Source organism: Ipomoea triloba, chromosome 6 (genome assembly GCF_003576645.1).
Source record: "Ipomoea triloba cultivar NCNSP0323 chromosome 6, ASM357664v1".
Classification (NCBI taxonomy): domain Eukaryota; kingdom Viridiplantae; phylum Streptophyta; class Magnoliopsida; order Solanales; family Convolvulaceae; genus Ipomoea; species Ipomoea triloba.
Window position 1 is genome coordinate 25,527,406 of NC_044921.1, and position 16,415 is coordinate 25,543,820.

Consider the following 16,415-nt stretch of genomic DNA (forward strand, 5'->3'; position numbering starts at 1 on the left):
TAGTCACTCAAAAAAACAAGAAAGTAGACAAATGCTTACTCACACAAATTTAATGATCGGTTTAAGTTATAGGAGGTTAATTTGCTCATGTAACAACTCTAGCTCCAATGAGAAATCAATAGAACAAAACAAGCAAGAGCAGATTATCTTAGACACACAACACAATATTTCTTCAATACAAAACTGAAGCAGAATACGAAGCACCTTCACAACCTAAATTGCAGGAAGGTAAACAATCTAGGCACTTAAAGGCCATTGATAGTCGCAGGTACAAAAACTCAATCAACCAATTTGACACTACAAAGCACCTATACCAGCAGCCTTCCCGTTTCACATTCTATCTTCTCTCCTCCGAGGTGCACAAGTTATGATTTCGTCCACCCTTAAAATCATTTCAGCAGCCTCAGTTGCAGAGAGCAATACTGCTTGCTTGACTTTGAATGCCTCGGATATGCCCAGTTCTGCCATATTTCCAACCTGTCAATGGAGCCACACGTAAAGTGTGAGTGGAAGAATTTGAATTTGCATATAGTAGCTACATTTGTAGTATAAAGAACGTTAAATGAATCACAAAGTGCACACAATGCATCAAAAAAATAAAAAAATCTTTGAATGTTACTCACAGATCCAGTGATGACATCAATCCCGGCAGTGCATCCTTCCTTCTGATGTTCAGCACGGAGTTGAGCAATAAGTTCAGCACTGTCCAGACCAGCATTGTCAGCGATGGTTGTTGGAATGGCCGAAAGTGCCCGTGAGAAAGCTTCAATTGCATGAGATCTTTTCCCAGGAGTTTTTTTGGCCAGTTCATCTACTGCCTTTGCCATCACCATCTCGGGCCATCCACCACCAAGTAATACCCTACTATCATTCACAGTCTGTGAAAGTACACACAAGGCATCATGCAGGGATCTTTCAGCTTCGTCTAGAACATGAGGACTGCAGGAGAATAAGAAGAATGGTTTAGAGCTACACAACCACCTCTAGTTTCTCAAGGGAGACATGATTTGCTGTTAAACATATAGCTGAAAGTAGAAAATTGAGGTTTACTGTCATGTACCTTGCGCCTCTCAAGACGATTGTACATGCCTGGCCCATCTCAACCCCAGAAAAGTGGATTAGCTTGTCTTCACCAATCATGATCTCCTCGATAAGTTTACAATGCCCCAGCTTAACAGACTCTGGATTGTCAAAGGTTGATGCAATCTCACCACCAGTGACTAAAGCAAGACGCTCAATACCATCAAAATCAGCATGCTCTATAGCTAGAATCCCAGCATCAGCAAAAAGTTCCTCTGGGAAATTATAGATCAGCTGTCTGTTAACAAAACAGTTGATTCCATGGCCAATAATCTTTTCCACCTTCTCCCTCATTTTGTTCTTTTCAGCTGTTTCTAGCTCAGCAACTTTAGCCATTGAGTCAACACGAACACGTGCACCATAAATCTTTACCTTATCAGTATCCATTGCAGTATTAGCCACCAAGATCTTGGCATTTTCAATTCGTTTAGGTTGGCCAACGCCAATTTTTTTGTCCAGAATAAACCTACAAGTAATACCAGGTGTTAAAAACAACTATGTTAATAAGCACATCAACATGTAGCAAAAAGGTGGATTGAAGACTACCAAGTATACTTGACAAAATTAAGAAAATACGGACTTTAAATGCCTTTGAACTTTATGCAAGTCAGCTAAAGATACGAATGGCCCGGAGAATCCCCATTTAAAGTAGACGAACACTAACAAAGGGACTTAAAAATAGTTTATTGTGACCAAAAGAAACCTTGACTGTAAAGGTGTAAACAGGGCACTTGCAAATTGCAATTAGTTAGCAAATGAGGATATTATCTATCCGGATGGCAAGCCTATCAACTAAATTGCATGTACACAATAGGACCAGCCGACCAGTCATTCATGAAGTACTCCGAGCATCATATAACAGTTAGAATAACAAAATTACAAAATTATCAAGCCCAGGTTGCTTACCCCTCATCTAGGAATGAGTCTTTAAGTGAACCTCCAGGCTTCTTAATAATCTGGATTGACTCAAGATTGGTGCTTCCCTGTCATATCAAACAAATGCAACACTTTCAACTGCTACTATTACACCAAGTTCACAACAATAATCAAATGTTACCCAAAAAAGAAGTGATCGAATACCCATAGAAAATTATTAAGTAAGAAAGGAAAAGAGTGATATATACACCTCCACGTGTATGATAAACAAGATTAAATAATGGCAAAAAAAACCAACACCAAACAAAACAAAACAAAAGACCTAATATTGGTAGATTAGTTCACACTCCACATTCAAATAGATTTCTGTCCTAACATAGTTAAAATAATGATCTAGCAACTTAACAAGAATACCAAAATATATGAAGACTATTATACCTTCAACCTCATAACAGCATCAACAGCCAGCTTGGCAAAATGCTCCTTGTCTTGAGACAAAATCTTGGAACTTAAAGTAGTCATTGCAATCTTCATCAAGTCTACTCTGAATTTCTCTGCAATAAAAAAAAGAGCAGTCACAAAAAAATAAACAAAAACTAAAAAGAATAACCAACAAAACGGGAGATTGTAGACTCATCATAGCACAAATATTCACTCTATTCAGGCTTAGGATTCACAATTTATTGAATTCAAATGACCGGGAAAAAGAATAAGTTGAGGATAAAACAGATCAAAGAAGCTTCTTTATTTTAATTGATAACATGACCCAAGAATATATACCTGCATCTTGTTTGTTATCGACAACCTTTTCTAATAATGCATTGCGAGCACATTCAGCTGCCATGCGGAAACCTAAGATATACAATGAAAACAGACATAAGCATAATTGATGAGGCTACACCATAAACATGCTGCAAAAATGAAAAATTACAAGACATAAAGGATAACTATAAATAGTAAATGCCAAGTGATATGTAAGTGTGACAAGTCCTGAACATATAAATCATTTAGTTAACGAACCTGAAATAATTGTCATTGGATGAATCTTTGAATTTACCAGCTTTTCTGCCTCCCTTAAAAGTTCACCAGCCAAAACAACTACTGAAGTTGTACCATCACCAACTTCATCATCTTGGACTTTAGAGATGTCTGACAAAGTTGTCAAGATTCACCAAAGTTGATAAACTCTATTCTCCTATTATTTCCTCAGCATAATAGACTGTGAATTCTAACAACTTCTTACAAGAATACTGGATCTCCTCTCTAAAGATGACTAAGTTGTGAACTATGTTTATTAAATAAATGGAAAATTAGTTATCAATCATCATAATAAAAATGAGATATAGAACAAAGAGGGGACCAAATCACCAAGCATTGTATGACCGTCACCTAAACCAAAGTACCAAAAAGTGAAGAAAAAAAACTAACAAAATTGCATTATTAAGGATACCAACAAGAACTTTGGCAGCAGGGTTGTCTATATGAAGGGACTTAAGGATGGTTGCACCATCATTTGTAACTGTAACACTGTGACCCCTGCCTGTTGACTGCAAAATCTTGTCCTGTTAAGGAAAACAAAAATTGTAACACTTCAACCCATACTTCAAATTTCTGAAAAATTATAAAGCTGCTGTAAACAGTTTGGAAATGTATCTTACCATTCCCTTTGGACCTAGGGTTGTTTTCACCAAATCAGCAATTGCCATTGCCCCCACAAAGGATGCCTAACCACAACAGCACAACAAATTAAACTATGAGTAAAAGTAAATAATTGTTGCAAGTGGCAAGAAACCAAAAGCATATTATGCCATGATATTTTCCCTCAAAAGTACCTCAAAAGCAAATAATAACGAAGCATTTACTAATTCCTAGAGAAAAGGCTTACCATCCTTGCTCTCTCGCCCTTTTCTTCAGTAGCTTCATCTTTCAGAAGTTTGTGAGCCTTCAGAATCAGATATAAGAAATTTCAGGAAAAAAAAAAAAAACAACATAACATTATATGAAGTACAATGATCATACCGCCATCAGAAACCCAATTACAGGTGGAAACACGCGCCAAAAAAGTACGAAATGGAAAATCAAGCTCAAGTGGTAATAACTGCGATCTGAAAAATGAAAATAACATAAAATATATATCCAAACAGAGATCAGGATTTTAAAGTTTTACAGTTTACACTATATTCTACCAAATGAAATGTGCTCCTAAGTAGAACTGCAGAAACATGAGGTTATTACATTACAGTAAAACTACTACTGAGCCATTTGATTTGGTTTCAGAAGACTTGCTGAAGTGTTAAAAGCTAGAAATAAAAAGTGAGCTCGTAGAAAGACAACCGGGGAAGATCACCTGAACGGCGGCGCCGGCGGATGAGCTAAATCTCGTCGACGACGAAGAAGCGTCAGTACTATGTAGCGACTAGAGCGAAATGGAAGAATCTCGAGAGGCGGGGTTTTGAGGGTACGATTGGTGTGGTTGTAATTTCCTGGACTTTACGAGGGTAAAGTTGCCATCTAAAATATTGGCAGATTTTTAAACCCCGTGGGCCAAAATGGCTAAATCGTTCTGGACTTTTCATTCGGCCCAATAATGTCAAAAACGAACAAATAAATAAATAAATAAATAAAAATCCCCGTTAGTATTAGAAAGAGCCTTTTCATTGATAACTAATATCTTAAAATAATATAAAGAGTCACTTATAATTTGCCCAGCACTTTTTCCGGCGGAATTTCTTGTACCTTGTGCTTTTGCAAATGTGCTTTGCAAACAGAATGCCATATTTGCCCTTGCAGATGATCGGCCGTCCAAATTCAGACCGCTTAAATACAACTCTAACACTATTTGCATGGGCCTTCTTTGAATATTATATCCGCATGTCCGCATGCTATGTATACATAATTTAGGATTCAATATTATATTATTAACCTGCATACCCACTCATCCACTAAGCAAACCAACTCCACTAATTTTTGTATGTGTACGTGTTGTCATGGGGAATAAAACAAAGAAATAGCGGCGGACACATGCATATCAACATCTTTCTCCCTCTCTCCAAATTCTTATCAAACCAACCCCTGAGGAGGTGCATGAATCTATGATCTGCGATGTTGCTCTTTCGCTCTCCCGCTGGCTCGGCTCGGGATGGATGACATAGACGACGTCGGAGGGCTGCGACGGAGGCTATCGCGGCTGAGGTAAGTGGCGCTGGTTGTTTACTCTTTCTCTTTCTCTCTCTGTCTGCAAATTCTTATCAATCTCAGGAAAGAAGAGAGGATAGATCGAATAATGCAGCTGGCAAGAGAAATAATTGAAGAATGGGTAGAGCGCCTTGCTATGACAAAAATAACGTGAAAAAAGGGCGATGGTCGCCAGATCGAAGAAGATGCTAAGTTGAAGGCTTATATTGAACAGCATGCAACCGGTGGTTATGTGACTTCTGTGCGAGTCTCCCGCAACTACGCTTATATTCATCTTTATTGAATCAATTATAGTTGTGTGACATGGTTTTCTTGTATTTGGGGTATGTATTGGGTTGTGGGTTTGTCAATTTGCGTGTGTTGTGGCATTTGTTTTGTAAAACCGGGGTTAGTGAGTTTTAGTGGCATTGGGTTGGCAAGTTGTCACCCACGCCTGAATTTTTTTCTCTGGATTTTGGTTATCCATTTTGTTTCTTTATACTTCTGCACGGGAAGAAGGCGAATAAGAGGCTAATCCGTATGGAACGGGAAGAAGGCGAAGATAAAGGCGAAGAAGAGGTTGATCCGTATGGAGGCTTGTTGGATGCTGAGCAGAGCAAAATTGTCATAATCAAAGAGCAGATTGAAGATCCAGAACAGGTTTATTGTTTCTCTTCAAATTAGATGCTTTTAGAATTTGGCTGGTTTTCTTACTCAATTAAAAAATTGTTATTTTTTATCTGTTCTTCATCACACTCAGGTTCGTCACGTACACACTTCAATTCCTACGTGATATCTCTACAGGGTCGTGGGTTTGAGTAACGAGTGCGGCGCATAGTGACGGTGACGGTATGCGGCGAAACAACGACGGACGAGGGTGACGACGATGACGATCTTGGAAGATGTCTGGTTGCCTGAACAGCGACTTGGACGGGAAAAGCAGTAACATTTGGTGGCGGAGGAGGTCTACCATATGCGATGGTGCTCCTTCGATCTCCAGCCGGCTACGCTCGCGATGGACGACGATCTCCAGCTGCCTCAACGTCGAGGGAACACCTTTGACTTGAAGCTATGATATTGAAAAATGAAGAACACATCCTGTCTCAGGTAAGAACATTGAATATAAACATGAATAGGAAATTAGAAATTCACTTCCGCAAAAGTTTGTTTAAGCATATCTCTATCTCTATATACCTCAATCTCTATCTGTATCACTGTATCCCCAATCCTATTTTGAGAGATGAGTGAGATAGAGAGGCTCAGAGGCCAGAGACTATAGAAATGGATGAGAGGAAGAGATGGTGGGTGAGATCGAGAGTATAATCCAATCTGCCTAAAACATTATTTAAACAGATTTATGGGAGGTGTGCGACTGTTTGTAACTCTGATAGACATTGCATGCGGATGAGAGAAGTATTTGTTTTTAAAGGTGGTCGGAAAAAATAGAAATATTTTACACCTACCTCTGTGACTCTGTCACGGTCTTCTTCTGAATCTCTTGCATCCCTTTGTAGAGTGAGGGAAGAAATTTAGAACATTANCTTTGTAGAGTGAGGGAAGAAATTTAGAACATTAAAATTGATATATGCTTGTGTTTTTGGTTTAGTTGTTGACCGATAATTCTTGTTGCCATGTGAAGTGGAATCTGATTCCAAGAGTCAGACAAGCACAAAGCTTAATGAATTATTTTAGCATGGCTTAATTAAAAAAAATGTCATTTATTAAATGCCGACATAGGCATATGGCCACAGGTGCTCAAGGACCTCAACAATGTAAATTACTTTCATGCATGGTTTGAAGAAAGCTGCATCTTTTGCACATGGGAAGCGCAGAATGTCTCCTTGGAATTATATGCACATGGGATTTCAAATTTAAATCCCCCTCATCCTGGTGTGCCAGACTGCAATAAGGTGATGCATATTTAATTTATAGACTTTAACCTTTTATTAATGGAAATCTTTTATCAAAGTTATTTCTAGAATCTTTCAATTTTTTTCTTCTTTTTCTTACACGTAACTTATTTTTATTTTTTTTAAACCTTTAAACTCAAACGATAAAACATTGTTTCAACTTCCATTATTCTATTTACTAGATTTAATTTCAACCCAAAATCTCAATAAATCTTTCCTTTCTGCGATGCTACCTTTTAATTTTGCATTAAATTAACCAAATTTTTGCAATTATATATATTGTATTATCCAGCTTGACCTCTTCTCAAGCCTTCCTGATTTCTAAGGTTGGGAATTCAACTTCGATGTAATTAATTTTTTGGTCACACGAATATGAGCAGGACAAAGGTAATGGTAATGCCTGTACTAACTTCTTTTTCATGCTTCTTAATTACTATATGCATGCTTAAGAAGAAAATTGAAACATATAAATCTTATCTTATAATTGCTCATCCTTATTTATTACTTTATTATGGTCGTAATGTCAATATTAAAATGTTATGTTTCTTATATGAAAAAATTCGAATATATATACCTTCTGTGTTAAACTTATATTTCAATATTGTTCTACATTTTTGCGATCCAACTCCAAGAAAACAAAATACACCGAATATATTACCTTTAAGCAACATTAGAAATAGTATATATGTTTCCTATTTTTTTATTAATCATATATATTTTTTTTCCTCTACAACTATTTTCGTATAACTGTTGTACTAACATTTATATGATTTTCTAAAGCAAACTCAGTGAATGATACCACAAATTCAAACAAGGATTTTGTGAGTGGATTTGACTTAAATTCCATACCACAATTGACTAATGATAGCAATGATAAATCTCTATACTTAGTATTTTGTCAATATTTTTTATTTTAAATAATAATAATTAAGTAGTGATATCAAATGTATCAATACAAATGGCTTTCATTATTAATGTATTTGAGATTATAATTAAGCTCTTGAATATGATTATATGTAATATAATTTGGATTTACTAATTCAAAAAATTCTTTCCATTTAGGTTACAAAGGAAATTGTTATATTACAGCAGAGCGTGAGTTACATGATACTACAAAGCCGTTCACTTTCCGACTGCTTAAGGACAAATATTCAATTACTCCGTTCACTTTCCGACTGCTTAAGGACAAATATTCAATTACTCTCGTGGGCCTCCGACTGCTTAAGGACAAATATTCAATTACTCTCGTGGGCCTGCTTTCTATATTATACATAAAGTTTGCCGACAAAAATAAAAAACAGGGGGCCATGGGGATAAAGTTTGCCGACAAAAATAAAAAACAGGGGGCCATGGGGACAATCAAGCACTGATTCCAAATTTTTATCAAATTACGAGTTTGGCATTTTTTTTTTGTTTTCTTCCTCTTTAAATTACGAGTTTGGCATTTTTTTTTTGTTTTCTTCCTCTTTATCCTTTTGTCTTTTCGTTTTTTTTTTGTTTTCTTCCTCTTTATCCTTTTGTCTTTTCGTCCAACCACTCCACTATCATCTTTTTTTAATTTTTTTTTAATCCACCCACTCACCCACTCCACTGTGTTATTTTCTTCCTCATTGACAGCCATCTTGCCTCACAGATGGAGTTGCAGATCGCAGACTCTCTTTCACTCACTCTCCACAATTCCTTTACAGTCTAGAGTAATTTATTTTTATAATAAAATTGGGATATAAAAAATAACCATATGAGATAAATTTGTGAAGAAGATGCTGATTTTTTTTTTCTAATTTTGTTTCAAGGTTCGCCGAAGCAGCAGGTGCAAGTCAACGGATGGTGAGACTGAAAATCCGAGCAGTAAGACGAGTCTTCAAGGATATGGGAGGACATCATCTATCTATTCATGGGCGAAGCTCTACCGTTGATGGTGGTTGGCGACGACGGCAGCAGCAACGGACGAACGAGTTCCTGTCCTGGCAAATAAATGTGAGACCAAGTTATGGGCAATTATGTGAAACTCCAAAATCTAGCCTGGATACGCATAAATACTGAAAGAAAGTAAACTTTAATTTATGTGTTTGTCATCTAATTTGCTGGCCCTTTTTGGGACTCATGCTGGACTGAACGACGTGTTAGAGTTAAAGAGTTTTCCAGTTGCATATTGTGTTTTATCAAATTTCATATTCAATTCAAGTGCTTGACTGGACAGTTTGATTTGTCCCCTCAGTCTTTACGACGAACAGCAGCAGACCGATGGAACTTGTCCCCAGTGATCTCCTCCTCAGGCGGCGATCACTGGAGAAAGTATCTTTATATTTTCCTCTCCTTCATTCATCTTCCACTTCTTGGGTCTTGCGATCACTACAAAGGCCAAAATTATTGGTGGCATGACAGATGAGATGGAAAACCTGTAGCCATTGTGGGGGACTACTGCATGACTCATTACGCATTATTAACAATGGACAGTACTGATAAAACAAAAACAAGATGTAAAAAAAATGCAATAATAGAAGGGTGGGAGACCACAACATAAACAAGATCTACAAAATAAAAAAAAAAGCAATAATATAATGGTGGGAGACCACAACATGACTCATTATGCACTCTTAATTATGGAGCTGATACTGATTAAGAAAAGACAAGATTAAGAAGACCATAAATATATAAAAAAAATTAAGTGATTGGATTTTTTTTTTGTTGTGTCGGAATAGTTAGCCGCCACCATCAATAATGAGAAAGATAGGATCGCGTAAACCTGTTATTTGGTGAATACAACAACAAAATGATAGGAGTGATTGGATTGGACAACCAAATTCACTATGCTTAAAGAACAAATCGACATTTAGGGTGGGGTACCACGTGACTCATGCTGCACTTACAAGGTATATATATATATATATATATATATATATATTTATTTATTTATTTATTTATTTATTTATTTATTTATATATTTATATATTTATATAAAATAACATTGAAATAAATGCCAAAAACAGTTTTAAAAACATTCAATACAAATGGCCATTGTAACAACGCCATTTCCATACCAAAATTTTTTTACGACCTTTGCTAAAAAAAATTCTTACAAAACCATTGTGGAATCACATCTACGCAAAAAAAAAAAAATCTACAACGACGTTCAGGTATTTCTTTTTTACTGATGATGAAAATCTAAGTTCCGAATTTACAATTTCCATACTACAATAAGTGAAAACAATAATTTTGAAGGACATGAGATCTTACCAAATGATATCCATGTAATTTCCTAAACTGCTGAACTTTCATTGTTAGGTTGATATATCTATATATTTTGCTGTGATATGTATATTTCATCTTCGATTTACTTAACTCATAGCTTATATATATGTATGTCGCGTGATTGTTCTTCGTCGTATCATTACTTAAGCCACAAACATATATAATTATATACATCATTACTTAAGACACAAACATATATACACAATTTACAACAGATCCTGACAAATTGTTCAACTTCATGCTTAAAAAATATAACAAAAAATTATTTAATCAACTTATAGAATTGGACACATGGTTTGCAGCTTTATGGTTTAAAAAAAAAATTTCTTATTGAGATGGACAATAATTTAAATACATGTATAAGTCTTCATTTCAAATTGTTTATGTTTTCTTTCGTGCAACACAACTAACTTTATTTANTTTTGTTTTCTTCCTCTTTATCCTTTTGTCTTTTCGTCCAACCACTCCACTATCATCTTTTTTTAATTTTTTTTTAATCCACCCACTCACCCACTCCACTGTGTTATTTTCTTCCTCATTGACAGCCATCTTGCCTCACAGATGGAGTTGCAGATCGCAGACTCTCTTTCACTCACTCTCCACAATTCCTTTACAGTCTAGAGTAATTTATTTTTATAATAAAATTGGGATATAAAAAATAACCATATGAGATAAATTTGTGAAGAAGATGCTGATTTTTTTTTTCTAATTTTGTTTCAAGGTTCGCCGAAGCAGCAGGTGCAAGTCAACGGATGGTGAGACTGAAAATCCGAGCAGTAAGACGAGTCTTCAAGGATATGGGAGGACATCATCTATCTATTCATGGGCGAAGCTCTACCGTTGATGGTGGTTGGCGACGACGGCAGCAGCAACGGACGAACGAGTTCCTGTCCTGGCAAATAAATGTGAGACCAAGTTATGGGCAATTATGTGAAACTCCAAAATCTAGCCTGGATACGCATAAATACTGAAAGAAAGTAAACTTTAATTTATGTGTTTGTCATCTAATTTGCTGGCCCTTTTTGGGACTCATGCTGGACTGAACGACGTGTTAGAGTTAAAGAGTTTTCCAGTTGCATATTGTGTTTTATCAAATTTCATATTCAATTCAAGTGCTTGACTGGACAGTTTGATTTGTCCCCTCAGTCTTTACGACGAACAGCAGCAGACCGATGGAACTTGTCCCCAGTGATCTCCTCCTCAGGCGGCGATCACTGGAGAAAGTATCTTTATATTTTCCTCTCCTTCATTCATCTTCCACTTCTTGGGTCTTGCGATCACTACAAAGGCCAAAATTATTGGTGGCATGACAGATGAGATGGAAAACCTGTAGCCATTGTGGGGGACTACTGCATGACTCATTACGCATTATTAACAATGGACAGTACTGATAAAACAAAAACAAGATGTAAAAAAAATGCAATAATAGAAGGGTGGGAGACCACAACATAAACAAGATCTACAAAATAAAAAAAAAAGCAATAATATAATGGTGGGAGACCACAACATGACTCATTATGCACTCTTAATTATGGAGCTGATACTGATTAAGAAAAGACAAGATTAAGAAGACCATAAATATATAAAAAAAATTAAGTGATTGGATTTTTTTTTTGTTGTGTCGGAATAGTTAGCCGCCACCATCAATAATGAGAAAGATAGGATCGCGTAAACCTGTTATTTGGTGAATACAACAACAAAATGATAGGAGTGATTGGATTGGACAACCAAATTCACTATGCTTAAAGAACAAATCGACATTTAGGGTGGGGTACCACGTGACTCATGCTGCACTTACAAGGTATATATATATATATATATATATATATATATTTATTTATTTATTTATTTATTTATTTATTTATTTATATATTTATATATTTATATAAAATAACATTGAAATAAATGCCAAAAACAGTTTTAAAAACATTCAATACAAATGGCCATTGTAACAACGCCATTTCCATACCAAAATTTTTTTACGACCTTTGCTAAAAAAAATTCTTACAAAACCATTGTGGAATCACATCTACGCAAAAAAAAAAAAATCTACAACGACGCTCAGGTATTTCTTTTTTACTGATGATGAAAAGCTAAGTTCCGAATTTACAATTTCCATACTACAATAAGTGAAAACAATAATTTTGAAGGACATGAGATCTTACCAAATGATATCCATGTAATTTCCTAAACTGCTGAACTTTCATTGTTAGGTTGATATATCTATATATTTTGCTGTGATATGTATATTTCATCTTCGATTTACTTAACTCATAGCTTATATATATGTATGTCGCGTGATTGTTCTTCGTCGTATCATTACTTAAGCCACAAACATATATAATTATATACATCATTACTTAAGACACAAACATATATACACAATTTACAACAGATCCTGACAAATTGTTCAACTTCATGCTTAAAAAATATAACAAAAAATTATTTAATCAACTTATAGAATTGGACACATGGTTTGCAGCTTTATGGTTTAAAAAAAAAATTTCTTATTGAGATGGACAATAATTTAAATACATGTATAAGTCTTCATTTCAAATTGTTTATGTTTTCTTTCGTGCAACACAACTAACTTTATTTAAAGAAATAAAAGCATTACATGTTAGTACATTTATTTGAATATGAGATATGAACAACCAAAAACACAAGTTTCTATGTTTGTTTTAGAAACTGTACGAACAAAAAACCCAAAGTAGGACACTAACAATGATGTAGGAGAATGAACTACAATTTTAATAAACTTGTATATATAAATGCTACAACTCTATTTATTATCAATAAACTTGTATGTATGAATCTCCGTTTGACAAAAATAAACTAGCTCTTTATATTTATATCGTACATAACTATTGAAATAACACTCTTGACCTCTTAATTAAATTCAAATTTAAACAAAAAAAATTACAAAATAAATACCAAAGAATTTAGATTTTAACACATTTTTTAATATCATTGTATTTATTCGATCTTTGTTGGGCATTATACTACGCGCATCGCGCGTGCCACCGCTAGTATATACATACACACGTTGAAACTGAAATTTTGTTAAAGATGAATATTTTTTAATTAGTATATTTGAATATATATTTAAATAATACTGATATTATCTAATTTATTTATTCAGATAATATGAACTAATTTATTTACTCAGATAATATGAAAGGAGTTTAAACATTTTTATTTTTTTTGGTGAAAGGAGTTTAAACATATCAAAACTCTTATTATCTTACAGCTATAAATAAGAGCTCTCATTTCTATGTAAACATTCTCATTTCTATGTAAACATTCTCTTAAATCATAAATTTAGGAGCGGATACCCTTCAGCGGATATTAAGTACCCTCCATGAAAGAATAAGCCGCATTCAAAAGGCCCTTCAACTAAATTTTCAAGTCAAAGTCGAGACAACCAAGTGGAGAATCGGAATACCATCTAGAGCTCTAATACTCATACCGTACTTATATGATGACCAAATGGGACAGCTTTGTCTCTCGTCTCTTCATAAACACATACGCTTCAACTTATATGAAACAATATCCATTTGGCACGAGCTAAAACGGCCTCTCCGACCATCTAGAGCTCTAATACTCATACCGTACTTATATGATGACCAAATGGGACAGCTTTGTCTCTCGTCTCTTCATAAGCACATACGCTTCAACTTATATGAAACAATATCCATTTGGCACGAGTTAAAACGGCCTTATATCCCTCAAGGCTCCTTGACACGAGTTAAAACAGCTTTATATCTTTAATTGTAGTGTCGATACTTCCTTGCAATACATACTTTCGAGTTTACATCTTTAACGGTAGTGTCGAGACTTTCTTGCACGAGTTTACATTTTAACGGTAGTGTCGAGACTTCCTTGCACTACATACTTTCGAGTTTATATCTTTAACTGTAGTGTCGAGACTTCCTTGCACTACATACTTTCGAGTTTTCGAGTTTATATCTTTAACTAACTGTAATGTCAAGAGTGCAAGCACTAGACTTCTCTGCACTACATCCCAAGTGGCGTACAATAAGAAGTTTCAATATATTTTAGATAATATTGATACTGTATAATTTGACTTTTTGTTTAGATAATGCCAAAAGAGTTTAGATGTCCAGACTCTCCTTATCCTACAACACAATGAATAGGAGCTCTCATCATTTCTATGTAAACATCCATACTATATCTTCACGTAACACAAAGAAGTTTCTTAGAGCAAAGAAAATCAAAATTAGAGGGGTGGGGGTATATCTCTAGTTATACAAGATAATATACATACTATAAAATTAATGTTCGATTATGCTTATAGCTAGTAACCATGCACCATTTTTACTTTCCATTGATGCTACATTTTGCCCTTGCATGCTTCTAGCAGGTTGGAGGAGATCTCAAAGAATCCCATTAAGCATTAACTTCCAAAGAACTAAAGTTATTCCACTTGTGTGACCAATTGACCATAAAGTCTCTTGTTAATTTTTTTTTATATATAATTATATATTATCGAAAGTAAGTTTTTTTAAAAAGCATTTACAATTTTTTTGACTGCTTAAAATTTTCACCACTTTCAAATTAAAAAACTCAGCTGACAATTAAATAAAAAAGATAAAAATCTTCCTTCAAAAAAAAAAGAAGATAAAAATCTAACTAATCTATTTAAAAAGTAATAATAATAATGGGTAATAACTAGTTTTCCAAAAGTGTATGGGAAACACATTAATTAATGAGCTTTCAATATACATATAATTAATAACTTATAAATTTTAATTACTACTTCTAGTTGTATTGGGTTTATGATTCTTACGCTTAATTCAAAGCAAGAATCCTAAAATTAGATGGAACAGCATTACCTATAGGCTATAACCTATAAATAAATCCCATGCTGATCCTTCGATACCTACCCACACTCAACATCTCTCAGCTCATATATATCTTCATCTCCGGTAGGGTTTCTATCTGCAAACAATGGACGATACAGTTGATTCCTTTCTTGAGGTCGCCGTCGGCATCTCTGCCGATACGGCAAGGCAGTTCCTTGATGCCGCAGGCGGGATGCTTGACGAGGCACTTTCACTCTTTTTCGCAAACGGCGGAGTATTGGAACAGCCGCCCCTATCACCGTCAGATTTTGGCGGCGGTAGGGACGGAGACGAACCCTCGCCGATGGTGGAAGATTTATGGGGATCTTCTTCCTCCAACAATGGCGGTTCAAACCGCGAAGACAACGGCGGGAATAGAGGAACGGATCTCGCCGCTTTGTATCGGCCGCCTTACGAATTGATGTACTACGGATCGTTCCAGGGCTCCAAGGATGTGGCTAGGGTTCAGGACAAGTGGCTTCTGGTTAACGTGCAATCCGCCGGAGAATTCGCGTCGCACGTTCTCAACCGCGATATTTGGGCCGACGAATCCGTCGCGCAGATAATCAGGAGCTCCTTCGTGTTCTGGCAGTACGATCGCGACACGGAGGAAGGCCGGAAGGTCTGCACCTACTACAATCTCACTTCCATGCCGGCGGTTCTGGTGATCGACCCTATCACCGGTCGGAACATGAAATCCTGGACCGGAACGGTTCAACCTGATACTTCCCTGCTCCAGGAAGGCCTTCAACCGTTTTTGGATCAAAAGCCGTCCGATTATCTCGCAAGCTACTGCAACAAACGCCGATCGCAAATCGAAGCCAGTAGAAGTAGTAGAAGAAGAAGAAGAAGGAGAAGCCATGGAGAATGAGACGACGGAGACGAAGAAAGAGGAGGAGGATGACGTCATGCATTATCCCGATCTTCCTGAAGAGCCATTGATGAGTGACGCAAATCTGGTGTGTAGAGTTGGAATTCGGCTACCTGACGGGCGAAGGCTGCAAAGGAGTTTTTTGCGTAGCGATCCGGTTCAGTTGTTGTGGTCTTTCTGCCATCTCCACGTCGGAACAAAGCCATTCCGGTTGGTGCCGGCGGGTGTCCCCGGAGCGCCGAGGGTTGTTCTGGAGTATACAACTAAAATGAGCTTCGAGGAATCAGGCATCAGTAACTCCATGATTATAGTAACTTGGGATTGAAGATATATATGTTTGTTTGTTTGTTTATTTGTTTGTTTTTTTTTTTTTTTTTTTTTTTTAAA

General features: G+C 35.9%; 2 protein-coding genes across 2 annotated transcripts; one reads left to right on the forward strand and one right to left on the reverse strand.

The window, feature by feature from the left end:
• Positions 1-99: 99 nt before the first annotated feature.
• LOC116022504 (T-complex protein 1 subunit beta-like) lies at positions 100-4,438 on the reverse strand. The gene is made up of 12 exons (XM_031263235.1): positions 4,304-4,438; positions 3,976-4,061; positions 3,842-3,898; positions 3,615-3,680; positions 3,407-3,518; positions 2,977-3,105; positions 2,737-2,808; positions 2,395-2,510; positions 1,987-2,063; positions 1,061-1,546; positions 624-939; positions 100-477 (listed from the first exon to the last, which is right to left on the reverse strand). The coding sequence occupies exons 2-12, from the start codon at positions 3,979-3,981 to the stop codon at positions 331-333; spliced, it is 1,584 nt and encodes a 527-aa protein (XP_031119095.1). The 5' UTR covers positions 3,982-4,061; positions 4,304-4,438; the 3' UTR covers positions 100-330.
• Positions 4,439-15,263: 10,825 nt separating this feature from the next.
• LOC116023735 (plant UBX domain-containing protein 7-like) lies at positions 15,264-16,353 on the forward strand. The gene is made up of 2 exons (XM_031264743.1): positions 15,264-15,941; positions 15,979-16,353. Exons 1-2 carry the CDS (start codon positions 15,264-15,266, stop codon positions 16,351-16,353), a joined length of 1,053 nt encoding a protein of 350 aa, XP_031120603.1.
• The last annotated feature ends 62 nt before the right edge of the window (positions 16,354-16,415 follow it).

Excerpts from the sequence above, each read along its gene's own strand:
- LOC116022504 (XM_031263235.1), bottom strand. Across the intron at positions 3,519-3,614 it reads CCCTAGGTCCAAAGGGAATG|GACAAGATTTTGCAGTCAAC; the intron begins GTAAGATACATT and ends TTTCCTTAACAG. Across the intron at positions 478-623 it reads TTGATGTCATCACTGGATCT|GTTGGAAATATGGCAGAACT; the intron begins GTGAGTAACATT and ends CTCCATTGACAG.
- LOC116023735 (XM_031264743.1), top strand. The coding sequence starts at position 15,264 with ATGGACGATACAGTTGATTCCTTTCTTGAGGTCGCCGTCGGCATCTCT. Across the intron at positions 15,942-15,978 it reads AAAAGCCGTCCGATTATCTC|CCAGTAGAAGTAGTAGAAGA; the intron begins GCAAGCTACTGC and ends CGCAAATCGAAG.